At 39.3% G+C, this 16,268-nt stretch overlaps 1 protein-coding gene across 2 annotated transcripts in view; it reads right to left on the reverse strand.

The window, feature by feature from the left end:
• The window catches only part of GRIA4 (glutamate ionotropic receptor AMPA type subunit 4), a 366,854-nt gene that overhangs the window by 101,169 nt on the left and 249,417 nt on the right, over positions 1 to 16,268 (reverse strand). For both annotated transcript variants that reach the window (XM_064577521.1, XM_064577520.1), the window contains exon 4: positions 9,164 to 9,348. In XM_064577521.1, coding sequence (XP_064433591.1) covers positions 9,164 to 9,348 — 185 coding nt within the window. The remainder of the gene's footprint in view (positions 1 to 9,163; positions 9,349 to 16,268) is intronic.

A 16,268-nucleotide genomic window follows, 5' to 3' on the forward strand; every position in this document is an offset into this window, starting at 1 on the left:
CAGTTGTTTCTGTCTGGAATATCCTTACCTCTCCGCTGTTCCTGGGAAAATACAATGCATTTTCAATGTAAATGTCTGCTTTCCCTGTGAAGCATGTCTGGATTTTACTGAGTCACCACATTTCCTGAGTTCCTGACACATGCTGTAATGGGTCTGACTCTGAAGCCATCAGGAATTGTCTGGCCCCTCTGCTCATGTTTCTGAGCCCCCAGCTTGGGTGTAAGCATGCCTGGTGTAGGCGCCACCTTTGCTCATCATTGTGCAGTGCCACCGTGCCTGGAATGATAGCCGGCACACAGGTGTTGAGTGGATGCATGAGGAATCCAGTGCAGGACCGTCCTGTCTCCACTGCTGTCGGAATGCATGCTGCTTAATCCTTCCGTAGACCATCAAATAATCAAAGCTATTCTCTCCAGTGATGAGGCCTCTTCTGTAGTGACTACTTCTCATGACTGAAGCTAGCTTTCCTTGTCCCCGTGCTTCTTTTTGTCTCCTCTGGCTCTTATACTTTTGTTTTTGAGGATTTTTTTTGGGGGGGGGGGGCGTTCTTAGTGTGAAAAAAAAAATGACCCTATGTCATCAGCCAGGAAAGAAAATGTTCCTTTCCTTCTAGATAATGACTCAACCCCTTACGGCATGCGCAGGCAGGCTCTTTAAGCCTTTGGCTCTTTTCGATGCTTTATTCAAGTCAGAGATGTTTTTGGAAGTAGAGGTGGGTAGAGTTCTAGAGTTCTAGATTTAGTGCAGTTGCTTATGTTAGAGACATCTGAAAACACGTGCAGATTCTAGATAAACAGACATTATCTGTTGCCATACATTAGGCAATTTGCCAAAAATCCTGTCTGCACCTGACTTCTCACTTGGGTGGTACTAGCCAGGGAGGAAGCCTTGGACTTAGAATTAAGTTAACTGAAGCCTTGTGCACTTTTCACCACTTGGGTGCAAATGGCCACATTTCTGTTTGTGAGAAATTTCCCTCTTTCCAATTGGTTGTGCCCCAAGGCAGGATTACTGGTTTTCTCTGGTGAGGCAATAAACCTCTGAGAGGTCACTCGTGGCTTTTAGGCTTTTTTGATTAATTTGCAAACAGTATGGGAAGGTCACCGGCTTTTGCCAATTATCTGAGAGTCCCATTTTTTCTAATGGAAACCTGAATTTCCCTTTTATAGAGTGGATGGGGGAATATTGCTGAAAGAGGCACCAATTACGTTTGAGGTGTGCGATAAAGAGGCAGTCTGAGATGCCTGTGAGCCAGTTTCTCAGTTCCTTTGTTAAACGGCTCTTTCATCCTGTGAGGTCAGTCCTTGTCATCTTCTCCCCATATGGACTTGGTGAGGCTCACATCCATGCATGGCATGTTCCAGTTCTGTACCGAATGCCTGATACCATGTATTCGGTAAGAACCGTACCGATAACAAAATCCCGAGGCATTATGAGATCCTTGATCACTTTCTACGTACCATATTTCTAAAGGAAAGAATGCATTTTAGTAGGATTTTAGCAAATGCTTTTGTTTTAAACCTTGGTTAGCCAGAGAAGCGTTCCTAACTAGAACAGAAAATGCATCTGTTTCGCTCATCACTTTATCTTCAGCAGAGCCTGGCGCCACACGTGAAGGGGGCAGTCAACAGATATTCGTAGGATGAATGAATGTACAGAAAGAGCCACCTGACTGAGGTTTTACTCTGTGCTTCCTTTCAAGGTGAATCCCATGTGTAAAATTATATACTCCTTCAGGATCAAATGCGATGATCAGGAAGTCTTTACCGGAAACAGTGTTACTCACTTTAGAGTGATCAAGATTTTCTAAGATCATCTTGGTCTAATGCCCCTTATTCAGAGTAAGAAGTAGAATCACAAACATTAAATTATTCCATTTACTTTTTAAAAATAAACAACTGAAGAGTTCTCATCCATTTCTTCAAAAGTGAAAATATTCATCTCTTTTGGAAACATTATAATTTTGGGGATATGAGCCAATTGAGCAAAGAAAAGAGGTAAAAGAGAGTACAAGCTACCCCATCACCTGTGTAATGCCTGTATTTCAGAGGAGGAGCTGGGGGTTGGTTCTAAGAGAAGGGTTTCATAGACTATAGGAACACAGAAATACACCTGTGTGACCCTTGGTTTTTTTGTTTTGTTTTGTTTGCTTTTTTTCATGGTGGACTAAAATGTGTGAGCAACCATTAGCCGTAAGTGCTATTTTGCTCAAATAATTTTTGAGGCTAGGAAAACAGTTAAGATCAAGTCTGTTGTTGCCTTTTTCTTACTGGGTTAAACATATGAATCAGTCTGGTAGTTCAATATTCAATTGATAAGGTCTTAGAGTTCCCTCAGGACTCTTTGCAAGTAATTGAGTTCAGGATTTAAAACTAATGGACATATGTGAAAATAAAATAATATATGAAAAGGCTCCCGCTATAAAGCACTGATTTTGATATGAAAGTAATTCTTTTGATTCAAGCTATATTATTTTTAACTCTTCTATAAAATAATTGATTGTTGTTAGAGGAAGAAAACTAGGTAAGATGAATACCGTTAGTGTCCAATGAGGTGTATATATATATATATATATATTTTTTTTTTTTTTTTTCTTTAATTCATGAGAGACAGAGAGAGAGGCAGAGGAGAAGCAGGCTCCCAAGGAGCAGGGAGCCCGATGCGGGACTCGATCCCAGGACGCCGGGATCATGACCTGAGCGGAAGGCAGATGCTTAACCATCTGAGCCACTCAGGCGCCCGAGGTATATATTTTTTTTAATTTTTTAAAAAAATTTTATTTATTTGACAGAGACAGAGATAGCGAGAGCAGGAACACAAGCAACGGGAGTGGGAGAGGGAGAAGCAGGCTTCCCGCCGAGCAGGGAGCCCAATGTGGGGCTTGATCCCAGGACCCTGGGATCATGACCTGAGCCGCAGGCAGACGCTTAACGACTGAGCCACCCAGGCGCCCCAGTGAGGTATATTAAAGTAAAAATTGACACTTTCAATAATTGATCACAAATTCAACAAATATTCAAAAGGGACTTTTAATTTTTTTTCTTCTGAGTTATTTTCTGTAGATGAATGGACCAAATTGCCCAATGGAGTTAGAAGGCCAAAAATGCAAGTTGTTTTATTGTGGCCTCATACAAACAATATGACAATAAGTCTGACTTTGTAGTTTTGTTATATTTCTATTACCTTAATAGCTCAGTGGGTAATATTTATATAAATTGTTCCACTTTTTCCTATGATGTAATTTAGGATAGAAAAATCAATATACCTTAAACTACATTCTCAAATAGTTGTTTTGAAACTGATGTTTTGAGATGTTGGAATGGCTAACTACTATTTTAAACAGCAATCCAAGGAAGGAAAACTTCCAAACTCATTCTATGAGGCCAACATTACCTAGATTCCAAAACCAAAGACCCCATGAAAGAGGAGAATTACAGGCTACTATCCCTGATGAACATGGATGCAAAAATTCTCAATAAGATACTAACAAATCGAATCCAACAGTACATTAAGATAATTATTCACCACAATCAAGTGGGATTTATTCCTGGGCTGCAAGGGTGGTTCAATATTCACAAATCAATCAATGTGATACACCACATTAATAAAAGAAAGGATAAGAACCATATGATCCTCTCAATAGATGCAGAAAAAGCATCTGACAAAGTACAGCATCCATTCTTGATAAAAACTGTCAACAAAGTAGGGACAGAGGGAAATACCTCAACATCATATATGAAAGACCCACAGCTAATATCATCCTCAGTGGGGAAAAACAGAGCTTTTCCTGTATGGTCAGGAACAACACAGGGATATCTACTCTCACCACTGTTATTTAATGTAGTACTGGAAATCCTAGCCACAGCAATCAGACAACAAAAAGAAATAAAAGGCATCCAAATCAGCAAGGAAGAAGTCAAACTTTTACCATTCAGAGATGACATGACACTCTCTGCAGAAAACCTGAAAGACTTCAAAAAATTGCTAGAACTGATCCACAAATTCAGTAAAGTTGCAGGATACAAAATCAACATACAGAAATCTGTTGCATTTCTATACACAAATAATGTAGCAGCAGAAAAAGAAATCAAGGAATTAATCCCATTTACAACTGCACCCAAAACGGTAAGATACCTAGAAATAACCTAACCAAAGATGTAAAAGAGCTGTACTCTGAAAACTACGGAATACTTATAAAAGAAACTGAGGAAGAAACAAAGTAATAGAAAAACATTCTATACTCATCGATTGGAAGAACAAATATTGTTAAAATGTCTATGCTCCCCAAAGCAATCTACAAATTCAATGCAGTACCTAGCAAAATACCATCAACATTTTTCATAGAGCTAGAACAAACAATCCTAAAATTTGTATGGAGCCACAGAAGACCCCAAATAGCCAAAGCAATCTTAAAAAAGAAAACCAAAGCTGGAGGCATCACAATTCCGGACTTCCAGCTCTATTACAAAGCTGTCATCATCAAGACAGTATGGTACTGGCACAAAAACAGACACATAGATCAATGGAACAGAAGAGAGAGCCCAGAAATGGACCCTCAACTCTACGGTCAACTAATCGTCAACAAAGCAGGAAAGAATGTCCAATGGAAAAAAAAGACAGTCCCTTCAACAAATGGTGTTGGGAAAACTGGACAGCCACATGCAGAAGAATGAAACTGGACCATTTCCTACACCATACCAAAAATAAATTCAAAATGGATGAAAGACCTAAATGTGGGACAGGAAACCATCAGAATCCTAGAGGAGAACACAGGTAGCAGCCTCTGTGTCCTCAGTCACAGCAACTTCTTACTAGACACGTCTCCAAAGGCGAGGGAAGCAAGGGCAAAAATGAACTATTGGGACTTCATCAGGATAAAAAAACTTTTGCACAGCAAAGGAACCAATCAACAAAACTAAAAGGCAACCTTCAGAATGGGAGAAGATATTTGCAAGTGACATATTTGATAAAGGGTTAGTATCCAAAATCTGTAAAGAACTTATCAAACTCAACACCCAAAAAATAAGTAATCCAGTTAAGAAGTGGGCAGAAGACATGAGTAGATATTTTTCCAAAGAAGACACACAGATGGCTAACAGACACATAAAAAAATGCTCAACAGCACTCATCATCAGGGAAATACAAATCAAAAATACAATGAGATGCCACCTCACACCTGTCAGAATGGCTAAATTTAACAACACAAGAAACAACAGATGTTGGCGAGGTTGTGGAGAAAGGGGAACCCTCCTACACTGTTGGTGGGAATGCAAGCTGGTGCAGCCACTCTGGAAAAACAGTGTGGAGGTTCTTCAAAAAGTTGAAAATAGAGCTACCATACGACCCAGCAATTGTACTACAGGTATTTGCCCAAAGGATACAAAGAGATTGACTCAAAAGAATATATGCAGCCTGATGTTTATAGAGCATTATCTACAATAGTCAAACTATGGATTCAGCCTAAGTGTCCATCGACTGATGAATGGATAAAGAAGATGTGGTACACACACACACACACACACACACAGGACTATTACTCAGTCTCAAAAAAGAATGAAATCTTGCCATGTGCAACAGCATGGATGGAGCTAGAGAGTATAATGTTAAGTGAGATAAGGCAGTCAGAGAAAGACAAATACCATATGATCTCACTCATATGGGAATTTAAGAAACAAAACAGAGGAACATAAGGGAAAGAAAAAAAAGAGAGAGGAAGGCAGCACATAAAATAGACTCTTAACTATAGAGAACAAACTGAGGGTTGCTGGAGGGAAGTAGGAAGGGGATGGGCTGGAAGGGTGACAGGCATTAGGGAGGGCACTTGGGATGAGCACTGGGTGTTATATATAAGTGATGAATCACTAAATTCTACTCTGGAAACTATACTGCACTATATGTTAACTAACTACAATTTAAACAAAAACTTGAAACATTAAAAAATAAGCCCACTGAAGCTCAAAAAAATATAGCACACATTTAAAAGTATAGATATGAAACATTAATTTACTCACCCTTTATAGAAAGAATTTTAGCTTTAATAAACATCTTAGTTTTGTTGTTGTCCTTATCATAGATTTCTAGTTACAGTTTTGTTCTTATGGTAGTGTTTTGGGTCCCAGGACAGACTTTTTCAAGCAAACTATCTAAAGATACGGACAAAATCCTGCATTTTTAGCAAAGCTGACACCTCACCCCAGGTGATTCTTAAGCCTACTATTGTTTGAGATCTACTGCCTTAGAATTTTTATAATTAAGTTAAAAAGATAATGTAAAATTCTTAAAACAACTAATTGTAATTAATTTGAAATTTCAGATACATCCTATAACTCTTCTGGGCAGTGATTAAAGAAAAGCGATGCTAAAAAAATAAACAGTAATACATTTATAAGAACTAATTAGTTTGTGACATAAAAATAATTTGGAAAACATGTGCAGAAGATGAAGTGGTTCTCTAAACACAGTTGTCCATTCACAGATTTTAAGAGAAAATTGTGGGAGCCATTTCTATTATGTTTTTGAAAAATTATACGAATTAAAATATCCACAAAGCAGTTATTGGTCACATGCCAATATTAAGCGTGCTCATCTTTCTATAATCTACTAACACATCCCCTTATCTTCATTATATTAACTTCACCATCTTCTGAAAGATAGCTACTTCGTTTCAAAAGCATTTTTCTGATCAAGATTATTTAGCATTTTTACTTTTTTAAAAAAGGCATTGGTTGATTCTCTGCAATTGTTTTCCACTGTTACCTCAAATTATTAAAGAGGCTGCAGAAATATGGGGGTATTAAAGTACATGTAGAAACTCCTGACACAGTTTGGATTAGCTCTTGTGTTTGGATGAGTCAAGAGTAAAACCAAGAAACATTAAAAATGATTTGGCTTAAAGCTACAAGGAATTAAAGTATCGGTAGTAAAAAAAAAATCATATTAAGGATCAGAAAACATCTTTTCTTAGGGAAAGTTTTATAGGACAATTTAGAGTATATTATGTTCTCATAATACAGGAGACACTGTACAATTGATTAGGTTTATCCTTGAGAGGCATTTTAAAGGGACAAAGTCTCATTATTACTATGCAGTCATGAGAGAAAAGAAACCTTTTAGAATCCAGCAAGAAGAGACACAGAAAAGGTAGACACTCAGTTTTCTAAGTTCTGGGGATCTATTGTACAGCACAGTGACCATAGTTAACAATACCGTATTATATATCTGAAAGTTGTTAGGAGAGCAGATCTTCAATATTCTCATCGCCCCCCCCCCCCATCAAAAATGGTACCCATGTGAAGGGACAGAATTGTTCATTCACCAGCCCTGCTATGGTAAACACTTCACAATACATTAGCGTATCAAATTACCATACTGTCACATGAAACTTACACAACATCGTATGTTAGTCATATCTCAATAAGGCTAAGAATATAAAAACAATATTTTTGAGATGACAAAAAACGCTGTCCTGTTCCCCTAAGCAAGATTTTCCTTAAGGCTTGTTATCAGAGTTTATCCAAAGCGCGGGGGCACGCCGATTCTCCTCTTAGAAACTAGCTAAGCCTCCGAAATGGGTCAGTGTGCTGTAGGCATTCCACTACCTTCTCAGACAGTCTTTTAAGCACAGGTGGTAAGTGGAGGGTCTTTCTGAGCCTTCCTCGCCCTCTGACAGGAACTTGGCAATCTGGGCAGTTCTCAGAATTGACTGCTCTGTGGGATTCATGAGGAGGTATTTACAAAGCTTCAGCTGTTCACATCAAACAACTCAACTCTCAACACGGGGGTGGGAGTGAGAGGGAGGGAGAACAGAGTTTGAGCTGAAGTGACTGTCTTGCCTAAGAAAGTACAAAAGTTTTTTCTTGGATTCCATAAATACACGCTTAAAAATTCTATATACCTTGCTTGAATAGCTGCAAACTTATTTTTTTGGAGTCCCTCAGGGATAAAGCTGAGTGGCATACAGGTTTATAATGAATGTGTTCCAATATAATATAAATATATTTCTTCAATCAAGTTTTTTTCTTCTATGAAAACTTAACAGGAAGTGAATACTATCGTTTCCTCTTACAGTATAGATTGGCTTCACCAGACCTTGAAAAAGAAATACCGCATGCTTTTTCACTTTTAACTTTTACAAATTCTGATATAGTTGAGGAGGGAAACTGAAAGGCATCTAGTTTAGGGCCCTTTGATATGAAGGAGGAATCTCTGAAACATATTTCGGTTTTGCTTTTTCTATTTGAGTACTTAAGTTATTGTTATAAATAAACCTACGAATTTCTAAGTTTACTGCTACAAATCACATCATATTATTATGCAAACTATATGTAGCAAAGTAACCAACAAGACATCATGCGACAATGTTGCCTTAGCCAGAACGGCTCACCGTAGGTCAGCAGGAGCATACATTTCTGAAACCACTAGGTGGCAATCATTCACTGCAATTTTGGCCAAATACAGCTTGAAGCTGATCGGGAGATGTAGGGTTAGGAGGAAGGCAAATGTTACCCATCATTTGATGATATTTTCCTATCATTTAACACAATAACAAAGCTCAATTTTACCTTTTCCTGTCTGCTTCAAATCAAATCAACGACTATTGAAAGATTTATCAAAGGAGTCTTCATTTGTGAAAAGAGCTGAAAACCATTTTCACTGTAGTGGTAATGCACTGAAAACATCTAGAAGAAGATATGCTATGCACAGTGCGCCATTTAACTTTCTTTTATTTCATTGCTTTACTATTTCATGTTATTAGTTCTCGTGTAGCTATTTTTCTGAAGGTTAGAAAAGGCACAGAGTCATGAATACTAAAACTTTCTAAGATTCTAGATGGCATTAATCTTCAATTAATCTTCAAAATTAATGTTTATGAACGTAGGAGGCCAAGAGCTCTTGGTGATTCACAAAAGATCCTTGCTATGGTAGGTCTTTAAAATGTGTGAGAAATCGTGCTCCTCACTGCACTGAGACCTACGAGCCAAAATGGCCTTTGGTGATAAAGGATTATGATCTAGTTTTAGAGATGAATCATGGAATGAAAATTCCTGAACTCTGCACTTCAGACTAAATGGTTTGGAGAAAATATTGATGGGAAAAAAGTAAATCAAAAGTCCACTTTTTGTAGAAGGTCTATGGTAATAATAATATAAAATCCAGGACTTACCTGTTCTAATATGTTTTGAAGTCTCTCTATCTCACAGTCTATTACAAATTTCTTCTCTTGTCGTCTGTCGAGTTCTTCTAGAAGTTGCCTATAGCTGACATCATTAAAATTTTCCACACATATAGCGCTGACATGCCAACCATTTTGTCCTGCTTTTTCCATAATAGCTTGAAGTATTGAGTACCCTAGTGGGGAAAAAAATCCAGAAGGGTTACTAAAAACATACTTTCACTCCTCCTCCTTAATAACTTATGCAGGCACTGAGTCTATGTCAACATTTTTATGCTGCAAATATACAATAAATGCTTAGAAACTTAAAGATCTGAGTGGTTTTTGCTTTCTCTTCTTGGGGCAACACTCCTTAAAAAATATTGCTCGAGAGGCGCCTGGGTGGCTCAGTTGGTTAAGCGACTGCCTTCGGCTCAGGTCATGATCCTGGAGTCCCGGGATCGAGCCCCACATCGGGCTCCCTGCTCGGCAGGGAGTCTGCTTCTCCCTCTGACCCTCCCCCCTCTCATGTGCTCTCTCTCTCTCTCATTCTCTCTCTTTCAAATAAATAAATAAAAAAAAATATTGCTCGAATGAAGGAAGAACACCATGCCTTGAATAAGCTCTCACAATCCCTCTACTGGAGAACATTACATTGCTTCAGACACATTTTTGATGAAATAAACCAAAAACCAAATTCAGTACCACCTGTAGTCAATAAGAATTTGATAAATTCTTTTTGTTAATTCTACTCACTGGACAGGATTAATTTTGATCAACTGAGCAAGGCAGTAACGACATGTTTGGGTTCAGCTATGGAAAAGATATTAAAAACCAATGCAACAGTATTTATTGAGGACCCATTACTGTGAATGGAGGAGGCATTATTATTTTTTCCCCCAACCCTCACCCCCCTTTCTGGGGAGAAGGCATTATTTAACTCTTTGTCTCTTAGCAGGGGGATGATATGGATTGCGGGTGAATTGAAGGGCTACTAGGTGAGGCCCCAGGCATTCAAACTCATGATCTAGTAGAGGAGAAAGACATTCAAATAAACACATGCAGCTCAGCTGAAGACACTGTGATGCTAGCTGTACCCAGTGTCCAGTGTTGGCCCAGGGGAAGGTTTGGTTAAATTTGCCTGGCTGGGACATGAGAAAGAGGAGGCAGAACTTGCACCAGGTCCTGAAGGTTGAGAAGACTCATCCAAGCTTGCTGAAAAAGGGAGTGTTCATTAGCTGGAGACAGCCTTCCAGAGAATGGGGTGATCTGTGCCCTGCTGTTGGTCCACATCCCTCTGTATTCACCAGCACAGAAGGGAAGGGAGGTCAGTGTCTGGGTTAAGGAAGCTGGGGCAAACTTAGGAACACAGCCCCTGGAGTGTTTCTTCATGCCAACACTGTCCTGAAATCTTGCTTTTTCTAGCTCTCAGTTTTCAATTGCATGCAAGAAGAAGGGAAAAGTCTTTGAAACTATGAATAGCCAATAAATAAGAACTGGTTACAATCAGAGCCTGGTAGCCAGTGATTTTTTCTACTTGGGGCTTAGCATAAAAAAAATATGCTCATCCTCTTTAAAGAAGGTCTAACACTGATTGGAGCTCATCCTATGGCAGCTGACGGTGGTTTCTCCCTCCCTTGGTCCCTGGAGTCAGAGTGTAGAACCAGGTGGATTAAAAGTGAAGACTTAAAATGAATACACAGCACTTGCAAGATAAGAGGGCATTTATTCAGGTTTCTGATTGGTATGAGTCTCTCAAATTCAAGGATTCGGATTCTCAGGTATATTTTCTACAAGTCAGAGTTTCAAACATTACGGATGCTTGGTTAATACCAACAGATGGAACTGATGATGAGATCATATTTGAAATATAAATTACCTGATATCCTGCCAAATGAAATACTGTGGCAGTCAGGATTCATTTCTATCTAACTGAAAAAAAAATTCCCCAAAGAGGAAGACAGAGGGCATGTTAATTACCCTGTAATTATTCTGGTCTATCCAGTGCTCCATTTAGTCTTCCCTTTTGTAACGCATGCCGGTAACCATCTTTTCGGATCTTACCTAGATTCCCCTCGGCCCCCACCCCAAGCCCATTACTCTTCCCCTGTTTGCTGTCTGACACCTATGTAACATGCTCATGCCTCATTTATTCTGTTACAGGGACTTGCTCTCTGATAGGAAGCGAGGCAGTGTTTGTCATTTTTGATACCTCAACATATTCTTTTTAAAAATTCCAATTGACATCTTACTCTCCCTCTTTCTCCTTTTATTTAGTGTCATACCAAAATAATTCAAAGACATTTTGTTTGATTTTTTTTTTTTTTGCATGTCGTAAAAGACGATAAATACCGACCACACATACCAAAGTAGTCATCCTGCGCCCTGGGATCAGTTCACAGCTGGCTTGGTTCTTTATATATTTCCTTTTTATTTTTATTTTTGTTTTTGGCATCATGTGGCGATCAGGCTTCACATCACTACTAGACATCCAGGTTGTTATTTTCCTGCCTATAGGACCTTTACAGAATGTACAGCCACAAACCTTCGGATGAAATTCATGTATGTTCCCAGTTACATAAGAGATATTTCAAGATTCACACTCATAAACAAAACTATAATTCAAATTGAATATTTTGTTATCTGATTTGTCAGATTTACAAATGGCACTAGAATTGAAATAAGACAAAACCTTAGGACACAATCTTTGTTAAACGGCAAAGAAAGTTGGCTGCCTAAGAAGAACCATTAATCATAGTCAGAAATAAATGGCATCTTTCCGATGTGGTGCAAAGCACATGCAGTTATAGGTGGGAAGCTGGGATTCTTCTATAGGCTATGTTTGATTTTCATATGCTGTCTTCTTCATTGCTACTCGGATGTGTGTGTCTTATTTATTTGCCAGGATAGTTGGGAATATATTGTGACTTGGAGAAAATACTGCCGTTGAATCTATGGCTATGTAACTTGGCTGTTATATAAACTAGAAAATCACAAGTCATGTCATACTAATTCTACATCCGGCTATGATTTGTATCTCCTAGTTATTAGAAAATCTGTAAGATATTGTTGGCCATGAATACTGGGTGTTAGGTGCATATCACAAGACTAATGGAGACTTTACTACCGTACAGGATCTTTTCAGTCTCACTTTGATTTTAAAAAGCTGCCTAACATTTTAATTCAATATAATTTATTGAAAACCTACTACATCCAAGATCCTTTAAGGTTTGCCAAGATAAAGACATGATTCTTGTCTCTGCAAGGAATTAACTATCTAGTCACTTACTAAGTAACTAACCATTACACAAATTACAGTACTGTATAAACAACCAAAATAATTTTATTAGAATAGTGGTGAGAGCATATCATGGACAAAATCACATTACTGTATTACAATAAGTAATCAAAGGCTTTTCATAGTTATTAAAGAACAGTATCAGTTATAATACAAATACTGTTTAAAATGTTTTTATGCCATGTAATGACATTATCAATTATGCTGATAATTGATCGCAGTGATGTAAACTGTACCGAATGACTGCATCCATGCACAGCAACGATGCTTCTATCATCCATGGGGAATGACCTCTTTTGGATGAACAGTACCATCCAGAGATGTGGCTGCTACCAACACAAGCTGGGTTTTATTTATTTGATGTTCTCTCTTTCAAGAGTTATTTGATTCGACTATCTGTACACAGAGGCGCAGGAGGAGAATCAGGAGAAATATATGTCAGAGTGGATAGAATTTCAGAGGGGAGTTATCGATAAGCTGTTAAAAAAACTTCACTTGGATAAAGACCGAAGCACGCTCATAGTGCTTCTTACGTAGAAGTCCACTGGTGCGTTCACAGGAGCTCACCATGCAGTGCTGGATACAGAAGTCATATTTCAGACGGCTGAGAAATTGAGGAGAAGATGAGAAGAGGTGAGAGTGTAGACGTTATCAAGGAGTCTCATCAGGATAACGAAGTAATGAGATGAAGGGTGCGCCATTATGATGAATATGGGATGGAGAAACTCCTAGGTCGTGGGAACCAGTATGAGAAGCACGGGGTGGAGAAACATCAAGGCTGTGGTGGTGGGAACCAGTGCAGAAAGGAGAGGACTGGGTCTGTCCCATGAGCAAGGGGGGGTTGTCGATGAGCTTCAAAAGAAGCAGCAGAGGGACACAGCAGCCAAGTACAAGCCCTCCCGCCAACCTTCTGAGCTGCCATGCAGGTACCCACTGCAACACTATTGATGTCTCTGGTCTGGGCACAGTTCCCGGCATCCCAGACACTGTGTGTACCTGGAAGTATACTCCATGCTGCATTAACCTCAGTCTTAGAGAGGAATGAGGTTCTGGAACCCTCACTCATTGAGTGGCACCATGCTGGAACCGCCGAACACATTTAGCAACCATTTAGTTTGGACTCTTTCCAAAGCAGCTTAGCACCAAAATAACGTGTTCAAAGGCTCCTGTCTGGACTCCAAGGTCTCAGCACACAGGAGTAACTAACCTTGTAGTGCGGTTAAAATTATCGGCAACCGGGACTACAGCATTTGTTCTCTGCACAGTTCAAGAAGGGCAGAGTGAAAATAAACAAAGATCTTCTAACTGATACAGTTTGAGGCCAAACATGCAAACCTGATACAAGATGGAATGTCTTGAGTTTTCCCTTGTCTACAATCAACAGTAAAAACAGAAAATCCATCCTTAAAGATGGTCATTCTGGGTCCTGGATCTTCCCTAAAGCCTCTCGTATTTTCTGACAAGAACATTTACTGTTTCCTGAACCTGACACTCCAGTGTGCATATTTAATTCAGATGCCGTCTTACAGGTAAATTTGGTAATCTAAATCTTTAAAGTTTCTGTTAGTTGCAACTGAGCCTAACCCTCATGAATACAGGCATACGGCAAGTATTTTCAACCATATGCCACAGGTTCAAGGCCCTGAGCACCTCCCTCCAGGCGTGCCCTAACACCATGTTTTTCTTCATTCTCTTGGGCTTTTCTAGAACCAGGCCACAGGAGAATTTTATTTCAATACAAAGAACGGCTGAACCTATTAGTTTATATAATCACTTGTTTCCATACTAGATTGATTTTTGTAGATAGAATCTCTATGGACTTCCTTGCAGTGCCCTGTATTTTCTTACTCTTCTCTGATACATACCCAAATCATATTCGTCTCCTCCCTCTTTCCAGTATCATTTTAGACCATTAATGTCTGTTTTCTATCCTCCAGCAACACTGCCCTTCTCAGATGTTCTAGAAGGTACCTCGCATCTCTCTACCTCAGTGCCTTTGCACAAAGCTACTCTTCCCTTTAAAAAAAACTGCTTCCTTCAACTTTTGCTTTCCTTCATCTGTCAGAACAAATTGCAAACATTACTTACCCCCGACTAGATCGCTTTCCCCTCTTAGCTCTTCAAGCTCTTACAGTTTTCTGTACATTTTTTTTTAGTTTCTAACTATATACTTGAATGATGATCTGATTAGCGTCTTAGCCCTCCACTATGCTGTAGGCTCCATGAAGGTAGGGACTATTTCTCTGCTCAGTCCTTCTTTGTCCAGTAGGTGCTCAGTGGATGCTCAGCAAAGAGTTATCTGAATGCATGAATGAATTCGTGGCAATTTCACAGACAGGAGTCAGAATGTTACAAGGCTTGGCAGTGAGAAGCAGCATAGTAGGTCACATCCAGGAACCTCAAACACTTCAGTTTATCTCGTGTTTGGAAGAACAAGGAGAATATGGACAGATCTGGTGTGGACTGCAGGAACGGCTCCACAGGCAGCAGACATAAGCAGGAAAAGGTCGTGTCACTAAGGCTTTCTCTCATATCACAGAATTTGGTCTTTATTCCTCAAGGACTTCAGGAACAGAAAGACAAATGTGCTGTAGAGTGACCATTCAATTGAGGTGTGGGAAATACAGGGGACGAAAGTAACAGGAAATGGGAAAACCTGTTCGGAGGCCATATTGAGATAATCCAGGTGAGGTGACAGGGGAAGGACGACTCTACTTGGTGATCCATGAAACTTAAGGGATATGGAGGACGAGGATCAATCCGTTCTATTGGTGGTCCTTTAATCCTGTTTTCAGAGGGCAGTTACATCTTTTTTGATGTCCTGAAGAAGCACACACTTTTCCACTTGGATTTCAGATGTCAAGTGACTTCTGGTGATAAGGCCTGGCAGCCACCTCCTTTGTCACCCAAACCAGTAAGCTAGATTGACACAGGCTTGAGGAACCCAATTTCCTCTCTTGCTACAGGCAGCCATGGTTCTACAGACCATCTCTGTAGATTTTGAATAGTCCCTAAGAAAAAACTGGCTATCTTTGCAAGTTTGCCTCCAGAATTGTTTATCTCCTCAGCACTATGAGCATTTATCAATATCTTTTTATAGTTGATCACCATCTCTTTTCATGCAAGAAAGGCATTCTTGAAAATTTTGCATAATTTTAAACTCCAATATCTAAAGACTAGTTTCCTATTCAGAATAAATGTCGGGCATGATTTCTATATGGTTATTAATTTGCTCCTAAATTGAGATTTTTATCAATTTTAAATATCACACTATATAAAATTCACAGTTCTGATTATATCTGTTTTTTTTTTATATCACATTATAAAAGTTCACAATTTGAACTTGCACTAAATGCAACTATCGTATTTTTTTTTTAAGATTTATTTATCCATTTTAGGAGGGTAGGAAGGGACAGAGGGAGAGGGAGAGAATCCCAAGCAGACTCCCCCTAAGCGTGGAGCTGGATGCAGGGTTGGATCCCAGGACCCTGAGATCAGGACCTGAGCCAAAATCAAGAGTCAGATGATCAACCGACTGAGCCACCCAGGCACTCCAACCATTGTATCTTTATAAGAGACTGAAATATAGATTTGTGAATTAACAGGCAAACCAAATAATGTTTGTCTCATATTAAGCATTTAAAGTACTTAAAACCTAATTTTGCACGTTAAACTTACTCCGTATGGCAATGCTTTGGGAAAGCAAAGTGTTGAGTTGAGAGGAGGGATAGAGCCCCTGGGAGAGAGGACTTCTCTGCAGAGAGAATGACAGGTGAGGATGGGGAGGGTCTGATGGACAGAGATGGTGACAAGCATAAG

This window comes from Mirounga angustirostris, unplaced genomic scaffold, assembly GCF_029215605.1.
Source record: "Mirounga angustirostris isolate CCGP_5_RB_7025 unplaced genomic scaffold, mMirAng1.0.hap1 SCAF_13, whole genome shotgun sequence".
NCBI lineage: Eukaryota > Metazoa > Chordata > Mammalia > Carnivora > Phocidae > Mirounga > Mirounga angustirostris.